General features: G+C 45.8%; 1 protein-coding gene across 1 annotated transcript in view; it reads left to right on the top strand.

Annotated features, from left to right (window-relative positions):
- The first annotated feature begins 2,768 nt into the window (after positions 1-2,768).
- UBTD2 (ubiquitin domain containing 2) overlaps positions 2,769-25,799 on the top strand; it is a 108,123-nt gene continuing 85,092 nt past the window's right edge. The window contains exon 1 of the mRNA XM_069764106.1: positions 2,769-2,922. Within this exon, the coding sequence (XP_069620207.1) occupies positions 2,853-2,922 (70 nt within the window). The 5' untranslated portion in view covers positions 2,769-2,852. The remainder of the gene's footprint in view (positions 2,923-25,799) is intronic.

Below are 25,799 nucleotides of genomic sequence, written 5' to 3'. Positions count from 1 at the left end.
TTACTATGTGGACGCACAGGGGGATATTATTACTGTGTGGGGGCACAGGGGGTTATTATTACTATGTGGACGCACAGGGGGTTATTATTACTATGTGGGGGCACAGGGGGTTATTATTACTATGTGGGGACACAGGGGGTTATTATTACTATGTAGAGGCACAGGGGGTTATTATTACTATGTGGGGGCACAGGGGGTTATTATTACTGTGTGGGGACACAGGGGGTTATTATTACTATGTGGGGGCACAGGGGGTTATTATTACTATGTGGGGGCACAGGGGTTTATTAATACTATGTGGGGGCACAGGGGGTTATTATTACTATGTGGAGACACAGTGGGTTATTATTACTATGTGGGGGGCACAGGGGGTTATTATTACTATGTGGGGGCACAGGGGGTTATTATTACTATGTGGAGACACAGGGGGTTATTATTACTATGTGGGGGGCACAGGGGGTTATTATTACTATGTGGGGGCACAGGGGGTTATTATTACTATGTGGAGACACAGGGGGTTATTATTACTATGTGGGGGGCACAGGGGGTTATTATTACTATGTGGGGGCACAGGGGGTTATTACTACTATGTGGAGACACAGGGGGTTATTATTACTATGTGGAGACACAGGGGGTTATTACTACTATGTGGACGCACAGGGGTTATTATTACTATGTGGGGGCACAGGGGGTTATTATTACTATGTGGGGGCACAGGGGGTTATTATTACTATGTGGAGACACAGTGGGTTATTATTACTATGTGGGGGGCACAGGGGGTTATTATTACTATGTGGGGGCACAGGGGGTTATTATTACTATGTGGAGACACAGGGGGTTATTATTACTATGTGGGGGGCACAGGGGGTTATTATTACTATGTGGGGGCACAGGGGGTTATTATTACTATGTGGGGGGCACAGGGGGTTATCATTACTATGTGGGGGCACAGGGGGTTATTACTACTATGTGGAGACACAGGGGGTTATTATTACTATGTGGAGACACAGGGGGTTATTACTACTATGTGGACGCACAGGGGTTATTATTACTGTGTGGGGGGAACAGGGGGTTATTATTATTATGTGGGGACACAGGGGGTTATTATTACTATGTGGGGGCACAGGGGGTTATTATTACTATGTGGACGCACAGGGGGTTATTATTACTATGTGGGGGGCACAGGGGGTTATTAGTACTATGTGGGGGCACAGGAGGTTATTATTACTATGTGGGGGCACAGGGGGTTATTATTACTTTGTGGACGCATAGGGGGTTATTATTACTATGTGGGGGCACAGGGGGTTATTATTACTATGTGGGGGCACAGGGGGTTATTATTACTATGTGGGGGCACAGGGGGTTATTATTACTATGTGGGGGCACAGGGGGTTATTATTACTATGTGGGGGGCATAGGGGGTTATTATTACTATGTGGGGGCATAGGGGGTTATTATTACTATGTGGGGGCACAGGGGGTTATTATTACTATGTGGGGGGCACAGGGGGTTATTATTACTATGTGGGGGGCACAGGGGGTTATTATTACTATGTGGGGGCACAGGGGGTTATTATTACTATGTGGGGGGCACAGGGGGTTATTATTACTATGTGGGGGGCACAGGGGGTTATTATTACTATGTGGGGGCACAGGGGGTTATTATTACTATGTGGGGGCACAGGGGGTTATTATTACTATGTGGGGGCACAGGGGGTTATTACTATGTGGGGGCACAGGGGGTTATTATTACTATGTGGGGGGCATAGGGGGTTATTATTACTATGTGGGGGCACAGGGGGTTATTATTACTATGTGGGGGCACAGGGGGTTATTATTACTATGTGGGGGCACAGGGGGTTATTATTACTATGTGGGGGCACAGGGGGTTATTATTACTATGTGGGGGGCATAGGGGGTTATTATTAGTATGTGGGGGCACAGGGGGTTATTATTACTATGTGGGGGCACAGGGGGTTATTATTACTATGTGGGGGCACAGGGGGTTACTATTACTATGTGGGGGCACAGGGGGTTATTATTACTATGTGGGGGGCATAGGGGGTTATTATTACTATGTGGGGGCACAGGGGGTTATTATTACTATGTGGGGGCACAGGGGGTTATTATTACTATGTGGGGGGCACAGGGGGTTATTATTACTATGTGGGGGGCACAGGGGGTTATTATTACTATGTGGGGGCACAGGGGGTTATTATTACTATGTGGGGGCACAGGGGGTTATTATTACTATGTGGGGGCACAGGGGGTTATTATTACTATGTGGGGGGCATAGGGGGTTATTATTACTATGTGGGGACACAGGGGGTTATTATTACTATGTGGGGGCACAGGGGGTTATTATTACTATGTGGGGGCACAGGGGGTTATTATTACTATGTGGGGGGCATAGGGGGTTATTATTACTATGTGGGGGCACAGGGGGTTATTATTACTATGTGGGGGCACAGGGGGGTGATTATTACTGTGTGGGGGCACAGACTGAGGGAAGCCGCTGACAAGCTCTCTGAAGGCCGGAAACCCCTGGCCAGGCTCAGGGAATTGCAGCGGACTCGGAGTGGTGCGCCATTATATAGGCACACGCCGGCTCCCGTCCCCCCCGCACACAGCCAATGAGAGCGGCTGCATGGATTCCGCTCAGTGACGTCATCAGCACGGTACAAGGAGGCCGACGGAGGGGGCGTGGAGCTCTGTGACGTCAGAGGCGCGCTGCCGCGACGTTCTCTTCTTTCTTCCTCGTCCCCGGTTTCGGTGACGCGCAGCGTGAGCGCGCCCGCCCGTGTGAAGGAGGCAAGAGGGAGATAACGGCAGAGGCTGCCCCCGCCGGCACCCATGGGAGGGTGTGTGGGCACTCACCACGACTCCTCGGGCAGCTTGAACGAGAACTCTGACGGGACCGGAGGTAAGGAAAGAAGGAAGGATGGAGGGGGAGGAGGGAGATGAAGAGAGATTCGCTGCCCTTTTGTCTGTTACTGGCCCGGTGCAGATAATGCCCCCTGAGGGCACCCAGCATGGCCCCCTATGGGCAGAGTGGGGTATGCACTGGCAGCCGGTACACAGGGTAGCGCCCCCTGGCAGCACACTGTCATTCTGGGATGGAGGCTGCTGACCAGGGACAATGGAGGTCCTCCTACAACTCCTCCTGACAGGGCAGCGTCCCCTGGTGCCCCCTGGCCTGTGCCGTACTGCCCAGCCTGGGTCAGCGAGCCATAACCCTACACCATCCATGTGTACACGATTTACCCCGGGGAGAGCGCCGCCTGCTGTATGGATGGAGCCGGGCGCCAATTGTGCCCACAAGTTTGCCACTTCTGAAGATCGCCCCTGCGGGTCTGACGGGTGTATAAGGCCGGGGGTGCAGACAGATACTGGTAGTCATAGAAGTTTAGTTGGGGCCCCAGATTCTTGGGCTTCGTTCCCACCATGAGTTTTTATTCTGCATGTTAGGTTACTAGAATGTCTCTACTATGTCACTTAATGGGGGCAGAAAATCTGCAATAACAAAAACCCCTCGTACAGGTCGGCTTCTCAGATCACTTTTACTTTCCCCTAATAATGCAATTAAAGATGTCTTCCCAAAATTGCCACTTATCTAATCACTAGATGGCAGCCCGATTCTAAAGAATCGGGAGTCTAGAATCCATATATACTTTATTTATTCAAATGTAAGAATAATACAATTAATAAATAATAGTAAGAAAGAACAAAAATAATAGGCAGTATATGGAGAAAACACCAAACAAAAGTTCAAAATTGGTGTGAAAATGTCACTGAACCACTTCACAACTAAATATATATAGTTTTGGTAAATGGTCTTATCATTTTTTTGACGAAATTCGGCAGGAGCTTGAAGAGCAACGTCACTGGGCCCGCCTCCACGCAGTAGAAACTTGCTGTGAGGTAAAAATTCAAAAATCACACCAAAATGGCGGGCGGAGTGTGTCACAGTACGGCACGTTTCTGATTGGTCGCTCGCAGCAGGCGGCAACCAATCAGACACTGGACACTGTTGACGTCACTTATCTCCGGACATTATCTCCGGACATTATCTCCGGACATTATCTCCGGACATTATCTCCGGACATTATCTCCGGACATTATCTCCGGACATTAGCTCCGGACATTAGCTCCGGACAAAGCCACGGAAGTTGGCACAAATTGCAGGAAGTAGTATTCTAGGCAATTATATATTAGATAGATAGGATAGGTGAAAAGTATATGACTGCTGAGCCCCACTGGTTGGGAACTGGTGGACCATGTCCCGCCTTAGAATGAAGTGGTGGTCCAATTTTAAATGGCTGTTAACTGGTTTACTGTATAATTTTTATATATCTCGATGCCAAGGTGACTCGACCACCTCTGCTGGCGTGGAGTGGTGGCCGAACCAAAAACCGTGCTTCCAAGCTCTCTTCTAATTCAGTCAGCTGCTGAGCTCTGCACTGAAGATGGCCACTGACTCCTCCAATGCTGCAGAGGCGAGGCCGATTCATAGGGGAGCGTTGTACAGGGCAGGAGCACCCCTCAGCAGCCAGAAAAGAGGCCTGGGAACCTTTCAAAGTCTATGGTACTAACGCAGATAGGTTAGTGCTGCCTCGGACAGTCCCATAGACTTTACATGGCACAGAGGCATGCATGACCGCCAATATCCTCAAACAGGAGACTGATTGCATCACTGGTAGGGGTCAGGCCACGTTCACACTATCAGTATTTGGTCGGTATTTTACATCAGTATTTGTAAGCCAAAACCAGGAGTGGGTGATAAATCCAGAAGTGGTGACGTGTTTCTATTATACTTTTCCTCTGATTGTTCCTCTCCTGGCTTTGGCTACAAATACTGACCGTGTGACCATGGCCTTATAGGAATGACTCACAATGTCGGAAGAGATTAAAAATGCCAACAGAAGTTTTATTGCTTGCCCCCCTTATTCCAGCTAGAAAGGGAAGCATCAGTTCCCCATTAAGGCCGGGATCACACATACGCAAGATACAGCCGAGTCTCGCAGGTGAAATCCCTCCTCTGGCGCCGTCACTACGGAGCGGAGCGTGCAGCTCCATGTGTTGCTGTGCGGCTGCACGCTCCGCTCCGGAGTGCCGGTGCCAGAGGAGGGATTTCACCTGCGAGACTCAGCCATGTCTCGTGTATGTGTGATCCCAGCCTAAACTGACTTTTTGCAAGATTTGTGAAAGTTGATTTTTTTTTTTTTTTTTTTAACTCTTAAAGGGGATATCCGGGACTTTGCAAAAATAAAAAAATGTATATAAGCACTAACAGGCAGGTAGGTAATTGCAGCTTACTTGCCGGTTGTGCCTGGCGCCGTTCTTCCCCAGCACAGAGCAGTAGCAGACCGCTCCTGCCAGGGATTCAGCGGTCTCTGCTGATGCAATGGGGCGGGTCTTCCGAGGTCAGTCTCATTGCCAGCCGGCCCCCCCCAGTTAGGCAAAGTGGATCCTGCTAAATTTGAGGTCAGCGGAACCTTCTGAATCCCCGGCAGGAGCGGACTGTGACCACTCTGCCTGGGAAGAACGGCGCCGTGCCCAATAGGCAGGTAAGTTTCAATTACCTGTCTGTTAGTGGTTAGGTGCATTTTTATTATTTTTTGTAAAGTCCCGGATACCCCCTTTAAAATACACCTGATCTAGGATCATAATCGCTAAACAATTCACTTTTTAAATTCTGTGCTGCTGTTCCTAAGGGCCTGATGAAATGTAAGGTATATACAGTGTATGACTGCATTCTGTCCCTGGCTGTAATGATAACTATCTCGCAGGCGTTTCTGGATGGTTTCCCCATTGTATGCCAATTTCTGCCATATTTGGGGGGGTGCCGGGTGACAACAAAGGTGGCTGTAATTACAGCTTCCATATTAGTTGTTGTTAGGATGTCCTAAAGTTCTGAAAGACAAGCCTGCAATCTTCATGTAGAGGTATATGGGTGAGGGAGGCAGATTTCTCCTTTCGAGAGTGTAGGGAGCTCGTCTGGGGTGCTGCTTCTAATGATGTCTGCGAATAGCCAAAATGTAGGGACCATTGTATACTGTTTGGTTATTAGAGACTGTCTCGCGAAAGTGCTGATGTCTGTCGGTCCATATTCTAGTCTAAGGGTTGGTGCCCACGGCATCTTTCAGACCCTGGTCTATCCGTATCATTTTTTTAAAAATAGATGACACTGGAGGAAAACACCAGCTTTTTTTCTGACTTCTTCTTGGACCTCTTTTGGGGCGGCTTTGCAACTGGTCTTTCTTATTCCTTTCCATATAGAACATAATGATGGGTTCCAAGTAGAAGCTGCTAGATGAATGGACCAGTCACTTCTTTTCGCCATTGCATGTGTTCAATCCTTTTTGCATTTTTTTAGCACTGTTTTTTCAGGCAGGTTCCATGCGTATTCCACCTGAAAATTGTCTTGCGCCTCTGTTTCATAGCTGAAAGTGGCTCCCAAGATCAGGAGGTTGGGTACCTCTGGTTTACAGTAACCATTGTAATTTATTTTATAAATGTGCTTCTCTTTTTCTCTGGACTGTTCATTTGATCCCAAGAGTTGAAATCTGTGTTCCATTATTATAGATTTTCACTTTACTGAGAAAGCAAATTCTAGTCACTGCCAGTTTTGGACTGGAGAACGCTTGGCCCACCAGAGGTCTTGATTCTGAGGGCCAACTTTTTATCTATACAAAACCATTGCATTATTTTTTTAGAGAGGCGTTTTTTTTTTGTTTTTTTTTGGACCAGTGCTAACATTTGGCAATGTATCTTACGCTATTACCATAACTTACACAATGTTAAGATTTGGCTGCGCTTGTCAGTTCGCTCTGTCATCACTTGATCGCTCACATGCAATTTTTGCATTTGTGATGCCCCCCGGGGTGTGCGGTATGTCGGCCCCTCACAGTCCCCCGGGGTGTGCGGTATGTCGGCCCCTCACAGCCCCCCCCGGGGTGTGCGGTATGTCGGCCCCTCACAGCCCCCCCGGGGTGTGCGGTATGTCGGCCCCTCACAGCCCCCCGGGGTGTGCGGTATGTCGGCCCCTCACAGCCCCCCCGAGGTGTGCGGTATGTCGGCACCTCACAGCCCCCCCGGGGTGTGCGGTATGTCGGCCCCTCACAGCCCCCCCCGGGGTGTGCGGTATGTCGGCCCCTCACAGCCCCCCCCCCCGGGTTGTGCGGTATGTCGGCCCCTCACAGCCCCCCCCGGGTTGTGCGGTATGTCGGCCCCTCACAGCCCCCCCGGGTTGTGCGGTATGTTGGCCCCTCACAGCCCCCCCAGGTGTGAGGTATGTTCGCCTCCATAAGTAATGCCTGGTAAAATTATTTTTAAAGAAACTACTCTCCTCGCTGCGTTTCCACGACTTGTTTCTGTATCTGTAGCATGTGGAGCTTTTTGTGTGACTATCTGGTTTAAGGGCATAAAGTTAGAAAATGTAACATTTTTCAAAATTTTCATAAATAAATGCAAAAGGCAACATTCACACATCCACGTGACACATCCTAGTGCTGTCCATTTTTGTTGTTTTGACAGCACACTGACCAATAATTTCATTGAGTCATAGATGCATCAAGTTAAAAATACTAATGTCTCTCCAGTCCGAGACTGGGGGCATGCCTTATTTTCATCACCTTTCATGGCTCAGACTTGGACATTAAAGTCTAGAGGATCCTGAAGAAACGAATGAAACCGGGACGACAAATGTTGGACTTGGGTTCGATCATAAGTCCTTCCGTCTTCAATTGATACAGTAAGGTCAGAAAGTCTGCCTGCTGCAGTGGAAAATAGAAAAACTGATGCTACCAGGATGAAGCAAAATCTTGGTCCATTTCTCTGGATTGTAACACACAGATGTATGAATCTAGCCTTAGTACATAAAAATAAATCTCCAGAATTGCCCTTTTTTGTTTCCACACCCTCAAAAATAAGCAATAAAAAGCTGTCGAAGCATCATATGTACCCCAAATTACACCAATTAAAGGGGCTTTCTGGTCCAAATCAATAAGTCTGAAGTCACACAGACTAATGAATCTCCCCAGTGCACGCTCTGTGCGCTGCCGGGATTCGCTGGTTACTGAGCCGGGACTAGGCGGGTATGTATGAGTTGTACATACTCCCAGGAAATCAGTGCGGCCCCTCTTCCTTACACTTGTATGGAGCCGCGTCACTAGTTGGAGCTTGGCCTTGCTTCATATAAGTGTATGGAAGTGAGGTCGGGACTATGTATTACGCATACATACCTTCCAATCTTGGGTCTGAAATCGGGGAATCCTCGCCACTCAGTGTGTGCGTTGGGGGTTCTGTGACTGCAGACTTACTGATTTGCACACAGAAAAAATTACCGCACACTCGATACTGGTATGATGCAAAAAAGGTATATGCCAATTTTATTCAATACAAAAATAGTAGTTGCCACATTGGAAAAAGTAGACAATGAACCCGACGTTTCGACCCTCCCGGGTCTTATTCATGGGGTTACTCTAGTCCTTTGAAATCTATGCATATAGGTGGCAGTAGTAGGGGAAGAGCAAGCGTAACCTGATGGTGGGGCCAGTAAGGGCTGCTGTCCCAGGTAGAAGGAAACCTAATTTAGGAAGGGCCGTAGTGTTTCCAGTGGTCCTGTGGGGGGTCAGCGGCGCATCCCGCGCCTTGCTGCGCTATCCTGGAAGGAGGCTTGAGGAGCATACGCAGCTTCAATAGTAAATAGTTGGTCACACAGGGTTAATAGCTGCGTTAACGGAGTGCATTACACCGCAGTCCATTAACTCTGGCATTAACCCTGTGTGAGCGCTCAGCACTGATTGCAGGGCAGTAACGCAGTGGCCTTTTCGCTGCCAGACTATGGCCGTCGCTGATTGGTCGTGGGCGTTTACTTAGCCACGACCAATCAGCGACTTGGATTTCCATGACAGAGGCCACGACCAATGAATATCTAAGACAGACAGAAAGACAGACGGAAGTGACCCGTAAACAATTATATAGTAGATATATATCTATATATAATTGTCTAAGGGGTACTTGCGTCCTTCTGTCTTTCTGTAACGGAAATTCCGCGTCGCTGATTGGTCTCGCCAGCTGCCTGTCATGGCTGCCGCGACCTATCAGCGACGGGCAGAGTCTGATTAGTCCCTCCCTACTCCCCTGCAGTCAGTGCCCGGCGCCTGCATACTCCCCTCCGGTCATCGCTAACACAGGGTTAATGCCAGCGGTAACGGACCGCGTTATGCCGCGGGAAAGGCACTCCGTTATCGCTGCTATTAACACTGTGTGTCCCCAACTTCTTACTATTGATGCTGCCTATGTTTTTTTTAACAAAGTTTGGAATTTTTTTTTTCACCACTTAGATAAAAAAATATCCTAGACATGTTTGGTGTCTATGAACTCGTAATGACCTCGATAATCATAATGACCAGTCAGTTTTAGCATTTAGTGAACCTAGCAAAAAAAGCTAAATAAAAAAACAAATGTGGGATTGCACTTTTTTTGCAGTTTCACCGCACTTGGAATTTTTTTCACGTTTTCTATTACACGGCATGCTAAAATCAATGATGTCATTCAAAAGCACAACTGTCTCGCAAGAAACAAGCCCTCACATGGCCAAATTGACGGAAAAATAAAAGTTATGGCTCTGGAAAGAAGGGGAGTGAAAAACAAAAACGCAAAACCGAAAAAGGCTCCGGGGGTTAAGAAATTGAGGGTGTGTGAAGGATTCCCAGCTAGTGAGTTCCTCAAGATGTTGAATCATATTTATTTTTCCTATCGCCACGACAGCACCCACAACGAGAGAGGGGATCCGCCCACCTTCCGGACAGGAACCTACAGGTTAAAAAGGGGCGGTCCCCCTCGGCCTCCAGTTTGGGTTCCTGTCCGGACGGCGGGAGCCTACAGGTCTCATTCACCTACCCGGGTCCGCCAAGCCTCTGTGCGGTGTCCAGGTGAGAACGGCAGAGTCGGGGGCCCGGAAGCAGCGTCGGGGGAAGTCCTGTGTGCAGCTTCCCCCCTCGTCTGGCAAGGAGCGGCTGAACGCCGAAGTGGCGTTCCCAGGGGAAGGCACGCCGCCCTGGGTCGTCCACATGCGCGCGACGCTGCGGGAGCAGGTCGGCGCTTATGACCCGGAAGTGATCTAACGACTTCCGGAGGAGGCCGGGAGGAGGAGCGCGGGACCTTTGAAAAGAAGGCAGCGCTTGGTGAGTGGTGTGCGGCAACATGTCTTCCACAGGAGACGCCGAACACTGAAAAGGAGAGCAGCAAAGGAGCAGCAGCAGATCTCAGAGTGGAGATGTGGCACGCGGGCAGCAGGATCCTGGCACGTCACATCGCACCTCACCCCCTCAGAAACCGGTACTCTAATTTCATCAGCAGTGGTGAGTGTTATATCTGAGCCACTGGCTGATACAACTGTCTTCTATACTATGTTTTGTTATAGGGGAAGAAGGCCTCAAAGTCCAAACATAAGCAGTGTGCGTTATGCACGGAGCCACTACCTGACACCTATGTAAAGAGATTATGTCAGACGTGTATATGCCGTACGTTAGAGTAAGAGGCCCCCCTTCGTGTATCGGATTTGAGGGAAGTAATTAGGGAAGAAATAAAATCTTCTCTTAAATCTAAGCGGCATGAGAAGAGTAGTATGGAAATGGTATCCGATTCCAGCCCTTCGTTGCAGGAGGGCGAGTGCTCGGAGAGTTCATCACCATCCTCCTCAGATGAGGAAGGAAGGCCTTGCTTTGCCACAGATAATATGGAGACCTTAATTAAGGCAGTCCGTGCGACTATGGGGGTGGCTGAGAGTAAAGAGCCGAAAACAACCCAGGAGATCATGTTCGCAGGGCTGAGCCAGAGAAGTCGCAAAGCTTTCCCGGTGGTAGATACCATTAAAGATCTGGTCAAACGGGAGTGGGACAAGCTGGATAAAGGGTTCTTACCTTCGGCCGCAAAAAGAAGGTACCCCTTTGAGGATGACACCTTATCCCAGTGGATGAAGATCCCAAAAATAGATGCGGCAGTAGCCTCTACCTCAAAAACAGGCTCGCTACCGTTAGAGGATGTAGGACTCCTTAAAGATCCTTCAGACAGGAAGGCTGACATGCTCCTTAAGAAGGTGTGGGAAGCATTATCTGGAGCCTTTAAGCCCGCAATCGCAGGCACCTGTACGGCAAGATCAGTTATGGTCTGGGTGACTCAGCTGGAGGAACAGCTTAAAGCAAAAGTACCCAGGGATAAATTGTTAAACTCTCTGTCTCAGGTCAGGGAAGGAGCGGCTTATCTAGCGGATGCCTCGATTGATTCCCTGAAATTGGCTGCAAGATCGGCGGGTCTCTCAAATGCAGCCCGACGGGCACTTTGGCTAAAAACCTGGAAGGGGGATGCTCAGGCAAAAGCCAAATTGTGCTCCATTCCATGTAGGGGTGAGTACCTATTCGGCCCGGTGCTGGATGACATCCTTGCAAAGGCAGAAGACAGAAAAAAGGGATTTCCTAAAACGTTTAATCCCACTTTTAGGAATGCCTTCCGGAGACTCATGCCCTTCAGAAGATTCCAGTCAGACCAGCAGGGAAATAATCGCGACTGGGAAACATCGGATCAAAAGAAGAAAGGTGGATACTATAAGAACCCTTCATCTTTTCTCAAGACGTAGACGTAATTACAGATAAAACTGATCTACCAGTAGGGGGAAGACTAAAGTTCTTCTCAGATAAATGGAAAAAGATTACTTCTAGTGCCTGGATAATGGGGGTGATTGAGTCAGGATTAAAATTAGAATTTTTGAGAACTCCGCCAAATCATTTTGTGATAACATCACTGGACACTCCGGCCCAACAACAGGCCTTAGAATTAGAGATTCAACAATTGCTTACAAAGCGAGTTATTGAAGAGGTACCAAAACATCAGGAGAAGACGGGTTTTTATTCTCCGCTATTCTTAATCTCTAAACCTGATGGGTCCTTTAGGACTATCATAAATTTACGTAAATTGAATAAATATCTTCAGTACCACGCTTTTAAGATGGAATCCATTAAATCAACAACTAAGCTTTTGTTTCCTAGGTGCTACATGTCGGTCTTGGATCTAAAAGATGCGTACTACCATCTTCCAGTTCACAGAAATCACCAGCAATTCCTCAGGATGGCAGTATGGGTAAACCATCAGATTAAACATTTACAATATTTGGCAATGCCCTTTGGTCTATCCATGGCACCTAGAATTTTTACTAAAGTTATCTCGGAAATAATGGCCCATATTAGGGAAAAGGAAACCCTTGTAGTGCCCGATCTAGACGATTTTTTGATAGTTGGAAATTCAATTGCTCAGTGTACGTTTAGGGTAAATGCCATAATATCATCCCTACAGGAACTCGGGTGGATAGTCAACTGGGAAAAGTCAAAACTGGAACCCACAAGACGTCAAATCTTTCTAGGAGTTCTTCTAGACTCAGAAGATCAGTCATCCTTCCTACCAGAAGAGAAGAAGCAGAAGATCATTCAAAGAATCACGGCTGTAAGGAAAACTCCAAACTTAAGTTTAAGAGACGCAATGTCTCTACTAGGATCTTTGACTGCATGTATATCGGCAGTGAGATGGGCTCAGGCTCATACTCGAATGCTTCAATACGAGGTTCTTCAAGCAGAGAAAGATCTTCACGGTTCTCTGAGCAGAAAATTCGGTCTATCTCCCGCCACTCTTCACGATCTGAGATGGTGGCTCAATCTGGCACACTTGTCAAAAGGGGTTCTCTGGACCATCACTCCGAACAACGTAATTACAACAGATGCCAGTCCGTTCGGTTGGGGAGCCCATATGGGAGACATTCTAACCCAAGGGCGATGGTCGATTCAAGAATCCCAGAATTCCTCAAATCTAAGAGAGCTTGTGGCAGTCAAACAGGCTCTTCTTTGCTTACTACCATCCCTGAGGAATGCACATGTACAGATACAAACAGACAATATGACTGTGGTAGCCTACATCAATCATCAGGGGGGGACAAGATCACGATCCCTAATGACCACTACAGCACAGATATGGTCTCTGGCCGAGAATCACTTACAATCCCTGTCGGCAGTTCATATAAAAGGGGAACTCAATATAGAGGCGGACTATCTCAGTCGCCATTCCCTTCGTCAGGGAGAGTGGTCCCTAGACCAACAGATATTCGATCGAATAGTCAATCTGTGGGGTTTGCCGATAATAGATCTATTTGCTACGAGGAAGAACAGGAAGGTCAGGAGGATCGCATCCTTGCACATAGCAGACCAACCATTCATAGTGGATTCCCTTCGTGTCCGTTGGGACTTCCAGCTGGCATATGCCTTTCCTCCTATGTGTCTGATTCCGATAGTTCTCAGGAAGATCCGGGAGGAAGGAGCCAGAGTGATCCTAATTGCCCCCTTCTGGCCCAGGAGGCCTTGGTTCTCTCTCCTCAGGACAATGTCAGTGACCGATCCCTGGGTGCTGCCAGTAGTTCCGGAACTCCTTTCTCAAGGTCCATTTCGTCATCCAAATTTGGAGACTCTTCACTTAACGGCTTGGAACTTGAGAGGGAGCTTCTGAAGGAGAGAGGGTTCTCCAATGCTTTAATTACTACCTTATTGAAAAGCAGGAAGGAGGTTACTACAAAGATCTATACAAAAATTTGGAAAAAATTCCTTATGTTTCATCAGCAACCATTAGGAGATAAGGCTCCGATTTCAGCTATTTTAGAATTCCTTCAGAAGGGCTGGGAATTGGGTTTAGCAGTCAACACTCAGAGTTCATGTTTCAGCCTTGGGAGCTCTATATAACAGTGATGTAGCTGGTAATAGATGGGTTGCTAGGTTTATTAAGGCATGTCAGCGTTCTAACCCAATCCATATTGTAAGAATACCCCCTTGGGATCTAAATTTGGTGCTTGAGGCGTTGACCGAACCTCCTTTTGAGCCATTAGACTCTATTTCGATAAAAAATTTAACTTTAAAGACAGCTCTACTTTTAGCATTAACTTCTGCCAGGAGGGTCAGTGATATACATGCGTTATCAGTAGATCCTCCCTATCTAATAATTCTCCAGGATAAGATTGTCCTAAAACCTGATCCTGCTTATTTACCAAAAGTAGCAACTAAATTTCATAGAAGTCAGGAGATTTATTTACCATCTTTCTATGAAAATCCAGGTTCAGAAGAGGAGAAAAAATATCATACCCTAGATGTAAAGAGGGCGATATTAGAATACCTGGATAGGACACAAAGCTGGAGACAGAGTAGGGCTCTGTTTGTTTCTTTCCAGAATCAGAAAAAAGGTTCTGGTGTCACGAAGAACTCTATCGCTAGATGGATTAGAGAAGCGATATGTCTTGCCTATTCTGCCAGGGGAGTAACACCACCAGAAGGCATCAGGGCGCACTCCACTTGGGCCATGGCATCATCCTGGGTGGAGAAGGCAGATGTCCCCATTGAAATGATATGTAAGGCGGCAACTTGGTCATCACCTTCCACCTTTTATAAGCACTATCGCCTTGATCTATCTGCTAATTCCAGCTTACAGTTTGGCCGTTCAGTACTTAGTGCTGTGGTCCCTCCCAGTTAAATAGTCTTTGAAAGTCTCTCGTTGTGGGTGCTGTCGTGGCGATAAGAAAACCGGTTTTTACGTACCGGTAATAGGATTTTACAGAGTCCACGACAGCACCCATACATTCCCCCCCGTATTTAGTTACTTATTCCTGCACTCTGTTGGAAGGTGTTTCTTAGAGATCACTCTATAGAGGTGGTGGTATTTAGTAGTGTTTAAGATAATATTGTCATGTACTGATTCATTGGCGGTATCCCTTGTACTCTGGAACACAAACTGGAGGGCGAGGGGGACCACCCCTTTTTAACCTGTAGGTTCCTGTCCGGAAGGTGGGCGGATCCCCTCTCTCGTTGTGGGTGCTGTCGTGGACTCTGTAAAATCCTATTACCGGTACGTAAAAACCGTTTTTTTCACCCATTCTGACACTTTGAAGAACCTAGAATATAAGACATAATTTCAGTTGTTTCACACTTTTTTGTTAAGTATATAATTCCACATGTGTTAATTCATAGTTTTGAAGCCTTCAGTGTGAATGTACAATTTTCATAGTCATGAAAATACAGAAAAATCTTTAAATGAGGTGTGTCCAAACTTTTGGTCTGTACTGTATATGTGTGTGTTTCTAAGAAATATGAAAGAAACACCCCCTCATGCCCCATTAAAAAATAAAGCAATTAAAAAATATGCGTTTGTCATCGCTGCTTTACTAAAAGACTGTAATATCAAAATTTTAAATAAACTTAATCTGATCGGTAAAAGGCGCAACGAGAAAATAATTCTAAGCGCCAGAACTACGTTTTGTTTTTGTTTTTTTGTCACCGCAACATTGCAATAAAATGTAGTAAGAGGCGATAAAATCATCAGATCTACCCCAAAAGGGTATCACTAAAAATACAATCGCAGGGCGCAAAAAAGAAGCCTTCACTTTGCCCTATATCCCAAAAACTTTAAACCTTACGTGTCTCAGAAAATGTCGACAAAAAAAGTTGTGGTTTTTTTTTTTTATACAAATTTCAGATTTTTTTTCTTTCACTACTTAAATAAAAAAAAAAACAAACGGGAAAAAAAAGCTATGGTATCTACGTAATTCTACTGACCTGAAGATAGTGAGGTCAGTTTCACTGTATAGTGATCATGGTTAATAAATATTTGTCAAATTGCACTTTTTTTATGCAATTGCACCACATTTGGATTTTTTTCCCCTGCTTTACATTGCATCATATGATAAGATGCCATTCAAAATTACAACTTTTCCTCCAAAAAAAAAAACAAGACCTCATTTGGTTTTGTCCAGAAAAATGAAAAGTTATGGCTCTTTGAAGGGGAGGAAAATGAAAAAATTGAAAATCCTCCCCCCCCATCCAATGTGGAATCCCATATGTGCACCACTCACCCAATATTGGGAACCCTTTAGGGAATAGTTAAATTGCACTGGTTAATTTCATAATGCATGTCTTGGCTCCGTTTTAAGAGTAGGCAAGTGGATATGGTTAAAAATGCTGTTTTTAACAAAAGGATTGATTTACTTTGACACAAATGTGAAAGCGCAGCAGGGTGACTCTAACCTGCTGGAAGGCATTGCCTGGGCTCCACATCTAGTGGTATGACCGCTTGTAGACCACCTGCTGATCTCCGCTCCAGCACCACCCTTGTGGAACTTCCTTCATCTGTTTTATGTCCCCTTTTCAGTTTGTAGCTGCAATTCACACTGGGCTTTAAGCATGACTTGTCCCCTGGAATAACGAAAACTGACATGGATATCCCCAGCTGTCCACAGTATGTAAGGGCAGACGGGCTGGGTAAAATTGAACAACATGTGTACTACACAAATGTAGGAACTGCCAAATAAACCTACCTAACTGCCCCCAGGCAATTGCCACCCAGGGTAAAATTGTTTGGGAACTGAACCATTTCCCAAAAGGCGGCAGATGGTGAGTTTAGCAGGATTTTTTGTGTTTTTCGTTAATTTTAACATGACATATGCATAGGCAGCATCAATAGTAAATAGTTGGGGACACACAGGGTTAATAGCAGTGGTAACTGAGTGCGTTACACCGCGGTCCGTTACCGCTGCCATTAACCCTGTGTGAGCAGTGAGTGGAGGGAATTATGGAGCGGGCGCCGGGCAGTGAGTGCAGGGGAATAGGGGAGGGACTAATCGGACTGTGCCCGTCGCTGATTGGTCGCGGCAGCCATGACAGGCAGCTGCCGAGACCAATCAGCGAACGAATAACCGTGACAGAAAGACAGACAGACGGAAGTGACCCTTAGACAATTATATAGTAGATTTTCATTCCACTTTGCATTAATACCTGTGTTTTTTTACACCTGAAGAAGGGTTAACAAATTCCCAACTGCAGTTCTGAAGTAATTTGAGGGGTGTGGTATTTAAAATGACTTCCTTTTTGTGGATATATAGTCCCATCAAAGTCCATTTAAATCTGAATAAGTCCCTAAAGAGAGAGGTTTTGTAAATTTGTTGAAAAAATTTGGAATTACTGCTAAACTTGTAACCCCTCTAACATCCTAACAAGCAAACAAAAAAGTTTAAAAAAAATGATGCATTTCTAAGGTAAACAAATGAGAAATCTTATTTCTGAATTATTTTGTGTAATCCAACTCTGATTTAAAGGGAAGGTACCGTGTTTGTAGATCATTAATTAATCAATGTAATGTAGCATAACATGCTGTTATAACCCAGATTTGAATGCATGTAAAACAGATTCCGTGTGTTATATGAGTAGAAAGAAGGAACTGGGGGCTGACATCTTGGTTTTGCAGCAGTAGCAGGGCACTATCAGTGTCAGATTACGGCACCCCATGGACATAGGGTCCGAGCCGGTCTATTATCTCCTATCTGTAACATTGCAGCAGCATTAGCAGTGAGCTGGGCACGCCTCTGTGGGCTGCACAACTCACTGCTGTAGGTGTGACTAGCTGCCATTTTATTATAGCCCTGTGCTATCTGTTGAGCTCCACTTACTCTCTATCACAGGACAGAAGCACTGACTGCTCCTCTGTACTCCAGGCACTGCAGGTTCTGGGCAGACATCCTCTGCTCTCACACTCTGCCGTGTGCTTCCCTCTGCTCTGTCTCCGCCTCCCCACTTGCACACATTCCCAGTGATCTCCGGTAAACTGCACTCTCCCCCTGTGTCGTCGCTCTCCCTCTCTGTGCGGCGTGGGGGGTCTCTGTGCGGCATAGGGGGGGTCTCTGTGCGGCGTGGGGGGGGGGGCTCTGTGCGGCGTGGGGGGGGGGGGGTCTCTATGCATGTGTGCAAGCATCGTCCGTTGGGACTAAAAAGTCCCATCGGACGATGCCTGCTACAATGACAGTGATTGACACATTAGCCAATTATGGGACAGTAATAGTCCCATCATCCGGCTAATGTGTTGAATGAAAAAAAAAAAAAAAATACTCCATACATGCGTGCTACATACATGCGTGCTACATACATGCATGCTACATACATGCATGCTACATACATGCATGCTACACACATGCATGCTACACACATGCATGCTACACACATGCATGCTACACACATGCATGCTACACACATGCATGCTACACACATGCATGCTACACACATGCATGCTACACACATGCATGCTACACACATGCATGCTACACACATGCATGCTACACACATGCATGCTACACACATGCATGCTACACACATGCATGCTACACACATGCATGCTACACACATGCATGCTACACACATGCATGCTACACACATGCATGCTACACACATGCATGCTACACACATGCATGCTACACACATGCATGCTACACACATGCATGCTACACACATGCATGCTACACACATGCATGCTACACACATGCATGCTACACACATGCATGCTACATACATGCTCCATACATGCTCCATACATGCTCCATACATGCATGCTACATGCATGCTGCATATATATATATGAGCTGTCACATATACGAGCTGTGCCTCTGATGCAGTAACTGCTGGTGACAGCAGGTCACAGGGCAGTCACACACAAAATGGTGCTGCCCTGTGATGCTGCTCTTCGTTCTTACTGTTGGAGCAGTAACTGCTGACATCACCATTTCCCTCCCCTTTTGGGTGGTCTAATATCCCTGGGGCAGAGCTGCTAAATCTTACTATAGCTGCTTGAGGTCTAAAACGGAAAATGCTCCCCCTAGTGGTAAATATGTATATTTGTAGAAAAATATATAATATTTTTCATATAGAAATGTTTGCAAACAGTGCAAACATTGCATTAATACATTTTAATTACTATTTTAAGCTTAATTTCACAAAAAAACAAAATACAAGAAAACTGGTGGCACCTTCCCTTTAAAAGCATAAAAATTTTAAAGTCTGAAAATTACGAAATTTTCCCTTTTTTTTTTTTTTTTTTTTTTAGTAGAAATTTCAATATTTTCATAAATATACGCAAATCAGATCGACCAATATTTATCACTAACATGAAGTACAATGTCACGAAAAAGCATTCTCCGAATCAGTTAGATGCGCTGAAAAGTTCCAGCATTATTACCTCAAAGTAACACTGGTCAGATGTCTCAAATTTGACTTGGTCGTTAAGGTCAAAATTGTCACTAAGGGGTTAAAGGCACCACTCCAGGGCTTATTTTTTATTTCAATGCTGGAGTGATGCTACTAATGTACATTCTCCAAACCTTAGTATTAAACTTGCCAGCTGGTTTCTTCTGCTCTCCACCAGTGCCTCTCCTGTGGAACCTCTGACTGACCGGGAGTCAAAGGTAACAGTCAGACTCTTAATGGTAGTCTCTAAGAAACTCGTTCTGGCCTCATTCTGGCTCTCGTAGACTTACATTGAGTAGTGACTTCTGGTCCACCTAGCAAACACTGAAGCAGCCGTCAGGTCACAACCTGCAGAAAAAGACCGGACAGATTAAGACCACGCTCACACGTTCAGTATTTTACATCACCATTTAGAAGCCAAAGCCAGGAGTGAAACAGTCAGAGGAAGAGTATAATAGAAACATGTCACCACTTCTGGATTTATCACCCACTCCTGGTTTTGGCTTACACATACTGAGGTAAAATACTGAACTTGTGAACGTGGCTTTACACAGCGGCTGGTAAGTACAGAGGCTTCTCACTAAATTAGAATATCATCAAAAATCTAATTTATTTCAGTTCTTCAATGCAAAAAGTTAAACTCCTATACTATATAGAGTCATTACAGACAGATTGATCTATTTCAAGTGTTTATTTCTGTTAATGTTGATGATTATGTAATGCCTTTATTGATAATTGGTCCACGCTCTCCTCAGCACCTTCAGTAGTCAGAAATATGTCCTATATTTGTGGGTAAAACTGCATGTAATGGCCTTCACACGGTTAAAGGGAACCTGTCACCCCCAAAATTGAAGGTGAGCTAAGCCCACCAGCATCAGGGGCTTATCTACAGCATTCTGTAATGCTGTAGATAAGCCCCTGATGTACCCTGAAAGAGAAGAAAAAGAGGTTAATTATACTCGCCCAGGGCCGGCGGTCTGGTTCTGGTCCAATGGGCGTCCCGGTCCAGTCCAGCGCCTCCCATCTTCTTACGATGACGTCCTCTTCTTGTAGTCACGCTGCGCCTCTGGCGCAAGCGTACTTTGCCCTGTTGAGGGCAGAGCAAAGTACTGCAGTGCTCAGGCCCCGGGAAAGGTCAGAGAAGCCCGGCGCCTGCGCACTGCAGTACTTTGCTCTGCCCTCAACAAGGCAGACAAAGTACGCCTGCGCTGGAGCCGCAGCATGAATACAAGAAGAGGATGTCATCGTAAGAAGATGGGAGGCCCCGGACTGGACCGCGATTCCCATCGGATCGCCCCTGGGTGAGTATAATCTAACATCTTTTTCTCATCTTTCAGGATACATCGGGGGCTTATCTACAGCATTACAGAATGCTGCAGATAAGCCCCTGATGCTGGTGGGCTTAGCTCACCTTTGATTTTGGGGGTGACAGGTTCCCTTTAAGTGGTGGCAGCAAGTTAAGTACTCTACATTAACTTGTCCACCCACCAGAGGCATAGCTAGGGTTTTGGTTCTGAAACTTCTGAGTGGGCCCCTAACCAGGTAACCTTGATTACAACTTGGTGATGCGCCCTAATACTGGAGGAGAACCTCAGCAGATGACCGCGCTGTTTCTTAAGATAATCTCTATATAAAAACCAATATGGATATTACCGCCATATGGTCAGTGTTAGATACAGCGTTGGACTGGAGCACCTTGGGCCCACTATGTAGCTACATAGAAATAGATACAAGACCACCAATTGTGCGGTAAAAAGCGCTAATATCAGGGTATAATATAAGGTAGTAAACGTCTTAATAATGTAGCAAGGGTTGGAGTAGCCCCCTCACAGAATATAATGTAGTCCCCTGAGAGAATGCAGTTCCACCACAGAATATAATGCAGCCCCCCATAGAGTATACTGTAGCCCCCCATAATATAATGTAGTACCCTGAGTATAATGCAGTCCCCCCACAGAATATAATGTAGCCCCCCAGGGCCGTATTTAGATTTTCTGCTGCCCTAGGCGCTTTTAGTGCTGCCTCCCCCTTTGGTGAGTATGACACTATCTGCAGTGACTTTGGCAAGAGTCGCTGATGTGAAAGTCGCCTTTTGCAGCAGGTCGGACAGTTTTTCTGCATCTGCCGTGTAACGGATCACTTACAGCAACACTGCATTCAGCCTCATTCATTCCCTATGGGATTTGCGGCACTTGCCGTGATCTGGCAAATGTGGTGCCATACTTCCCAACTTTTGAAGAAGGGAAGGAGGTATAAAGTTTGCGGTGCGCGTAGTGCGCCGCGGCAAATTTTAGGCCACGCCTCTGACCACACCCATTTCAGAACTAGTCACACCCATATCCACGTCCCAACCACAGCCATTTAGCACTGCTGATCACACTGTTTTATATACAATAATTATAAACAAAAAGAAATATGGCCACACATAATAGCCACACATGATGCTCAATACTGTATAACGGCCACCACACATGATGCTCCATACTGTATAACGGCTACAAATGATGCTCCATACTGTATAACGGCCACAAATGATGCTCCATACTGTATAATGGCCACACATGATGCTCCATACTGTATAATGGCCACACATGATGCGCCATACTGTATAATGGCCACACATGATGCTCCATACTGTATAATGGCCACACATGATGCTCCATACTGTATAACGGCCACACATGATGCTCCATACTGTATAATGGCCACACATGATGCTCCATACTGTATAATGGCCACACATGATGCTCCATACTGTATAATGGCCACACATGATGCTCCATACTGTATAACGGCCACACATGATGCTCCATACTGTATAATGGCCACACATGATGCTCCATACTGTATAATGGCCACACATGATGCTCCATACTGTATAACGGCCACACATGATGCTCCATACTGTATAATGGCCACACATGATGCTCCATACTGTATAATGGCCACACATGATGCTCAATACTGTATAATGGCCACACAGTTCTCCATACTGTATAATGATCCCACATGATGCTCAATACTGTATGACCCCCCCCCCCTCCTGTATGCATGGCTGCTCATATCCCCCCCCTCCTGTATGCATGGCGGCTCATATCCCCCCCCTCATGTATGCATGGCTCTGGCTCACATTCCCCCCCCCCCCCCCTATGAACGGCTCATATTCCCCCCCTCCTATATGCATGGCTCTGGCTCATATCCCCCCCCCGAATGCATGGCTCATATTCCCCCTCCTGTACGCATGGCTCATATTCCCCCTCCTGTATGCATGGCTCTGGCTCATATTCCCCCCCCCCCCCAATGCATGGCTCACATTCCCCCCTCATGAATGCATTGCTCTGGCTCATATCCCCCCCATGCATGGCTCACATTCCCCCCTCATGAATGCATTGCTCTGGCTCATATCCCCCCCCCCCCCCGAATGCATGGCTCATATTCCCCCCTCCTGTATGCATGGCTCTTGCGTATATCTCCCCCCCCCCCCCCTGAATGCATGGCTCATATTCCCCCTCCTGAATGCATGGCTCTGGCTCATATCCCCCCCCTCCTGTATGCATGTCTTCTCTGCCCCCTGGTAGCTACGCTACTGCCACCCGCTCATATTATTACTAAGGATACTACAGTATTTTTATCTAATGCAATGGTTACTGATTGCAGAATAAAGAGGTCATATTTTTCCATGATGCAAAAATTATTGGAATTATTAAAGCTAAGTTCACATTCTGCTTGCCTGTTCCATTTTAGCAGTCTTTCAGGATTTGGTCAGTATTTTACATCAGAATGTGTAAGCAAAAACCAGGAGTGGGTGATAAATCCAGAAGTGGTGACGTGTTTCTATTATACTTTTCCTCTGATTGTTCCACTCCTGGTTTTGGCTTACACATACTGAGGTAAAATACTGATGTAACATACCGAACGTCTCCTCAGGAACAGGCATGTGCCAATGTGATCAATTATCAAATTGAATCAGAGAGGTTCCATCGATAATTACCATGTCCATTTTGTTTCAATTTTTTACAACAGAAGTCGTTCTGAATGCATGACTTCAACTAAGAACTGAAGGACCTCTGTAGTGGTGGGGATGTACTAAGTCTGTATAAGCTATCATAAGAAAAACTCCATTAAAGACTGATAGTTATACCTTAATTAATTAATCACATGAAAAGGGACAAGTAACATATAGTAACACACACCATACAAAAGTGCACACTACTTCCACCCTATAGATGATCCCTGACCTGTAACCTACCTGCCTGCGGAGGTTGGCATCCTATAAAGAAATCTACTAGAATGGCGCCCCCGCTCAAAGATGGCTGACCCTACTGTCCTAGATACACAACTTTCACGTACTCAGGAGACCCAGAGACAGTCTTGATGTAATAGAGACAGTCAGAAAAAGGAAAAATAGGTGTATACAAGGTCAGTGAAAAGGTGACCATCTTGCAAGATGTTTAAAACCACTTAACAGAGAGTTAATGTTGACAAGCCCCTGTACTAAACCTGCGCTGTGCCCTGCCTATACAGCGGAGGTTGGCACCCTACTGGTCAGCGGATATGGCGCCCCCGCTCCACAATGGCTATCCCTGAGAAGCCCTTATGCAGGGGTTTAGCAATAATGGTATGTGGAAGCAGAGGGTAAGTAAGTGCTATTCTATGGCTGTCAGTTCATTTTGATATGATATACACCAAAGGTCAATCCTTCAGTAGGATATCCGATACAGCATGATCACAAAGAAATAGCCAAAAATGTGAACAAAAACTATATCCTCCAGACCTCCAGTAGAATATCAGATACAGCATAATAACAATCATTCAGATGTCATTTGACCTCTACGCGTTTCACCACACGGCTCATCAGGAGGATGGACGGATATTGCCCCAGGTGTTTTGCGCTTTCACAGTAGCAAATTCTCTCCAATGTTAAAAAATGTTTTAATTAAAATATTTTTGTCTGCAAACACCCTTTGTCAAATGGCACCATTGCCATTTCATGTGCCAAATTCTTCAAAACTAAATTAATCTTTATTTTTGTCTTCAACCTTTTTGCAGCTTTTTTGTGCAAAAAGTCAGGTTTGGCAAAATTGTCCAAAAATTGCGCTGACATTTTCTGGCATAGATAAAATCACTTCAGAGGAGAACTCAATCAAGGGGACACATATGGAAACTCTAAACTTTGCATGTTTTTTTTGTTTTGTTTGTTTGTCATCGGGGGTTAACACATAATAATAATAATAATAATAATAATAATAATAAAAAAGACTTTAACAAAGGGGCAAATTTAAGAGTCACGGATGAAAAACATAAGATGTTTTTAAGTGGAGAAAAAAATCTGTCGGTAAGATAATTACAATCTTTTTTTGCTCCTGTTTTTTTATGCAAAGTGTTGAAACAAGTGACCATTTAACTTCATCAGAAAGCGTAGACGAAGGCTGCATGAAGTATTACATTTTCTTCCTACAAATTTTAGAATTGTCATTGGATTAGCGCCTTGGAAGGTGCAAGACAAACTGGAAATTGATGTAGAAAGCATTTAACGAATTCTAAAGTAAATCTAGCAACAACTCTGCCAAAGTAGCTGACACAAAGGTCTTTCATCGGTGCAGAACATCAAATATTAATTGCAAGGTAGAGACTTGGGTGCAATTATTAATTTAGCATGACTAGCTGATTAGGGAGTTCTTCCTAAGTGAATAATTCTACAACAACCCAAATATATATTCCGCTTTTAGAACTAGATACCTTCAAAAAGCATATGACCATATCAGATCCCCTTACTATTGTGGAGCTCCATTGCTTAAACCTCTGACCAGTGCATTTCGGTTCTATATAACCAAACTTTTTTTGCACATTCTGTAGTTTTATCTTCACAATTATTTTTATTTGTTGGCCTAAGAAAATTGTTTTGTGCCTTTTTTAGGTTTGTGTCATAATGCGTATGGATGTGTTCATAGAGGTTGACTCAGGAATGCTTTCTGTTTGTCTTCCACTGGTTTATTAAAAAAAAAAAAAGTGCTGCATAAACTAGTTCAAAATTACACAGGCCCTCTTACATAACGGGAACAAAATGTCATACAGTACAGTCTGTGTGGCTGCAGGGTTTGCCCACTCAGATGAAAAAACTCAATGTTCAGCTCTGTTTACTGTGGGCACAGCTCTGGTGGTCGCCAAACACTGAGATTAAAGGCTCCACATTTAAAGGGAACCTGTCACCCCCAAAATCGATGGTGAGGTAAGCTCACCGTCATCAGGGGCTTATCTGCAGCATTCTGTAATGCTGTAGATAAGCCGCCGGTGTAACCTGAAAGAGGAGAAAAAGAGGTTAGATTATACTCTCCCAGGGGCGGTTCCGCTGCAGGCCGGTCAAATGGGTGTCTCAGGTCCGCTCCGGTGCCTCCCGTCTTCATTCCATGACGTCCTCTTCTGGTCTTCACGCCGCGGTTCCGGCACAGGCATACTTTGTCTGCCCTGTTGAGGGCAGAGCAAAGTACTGCAGTGCGCAGGCGCCAGGCCTCTCTGACCTTTCCAGCGCCTGCGCACTGTAGTACTTTGCTCTGCCCTCAACAAGGCAGACAAAGTATGCCTGCGCCGGAGCCGCAGCGTGAAGACCAGAAGAGCACGTCATGGAATGAAGATGGGAGGCGCTGTTCCGGACCTGAGACGCCCATCAGAGCAGGACCGCCCCTGGGTGAGTATAATCTATCCTCTTTTT

This window comes from Ranitomeya imitator, chromosome 4, assembly GCF_032444005.1.
Source record: "Ranitomeya imitator isolate aRanImi1 chromosome 4, aRanImi1.pri, whole genome shotgun sequence".
Taxonomy (NCBI): Eukaryota; Metazoa; Chordata; class Amphibia; order Anura; family Dendrobatidae; genus Ranitomeya; species Ranitomeya imitator.
This window is presented reverse-complemented; position numbering and strand designations above follow the sequence as displayed.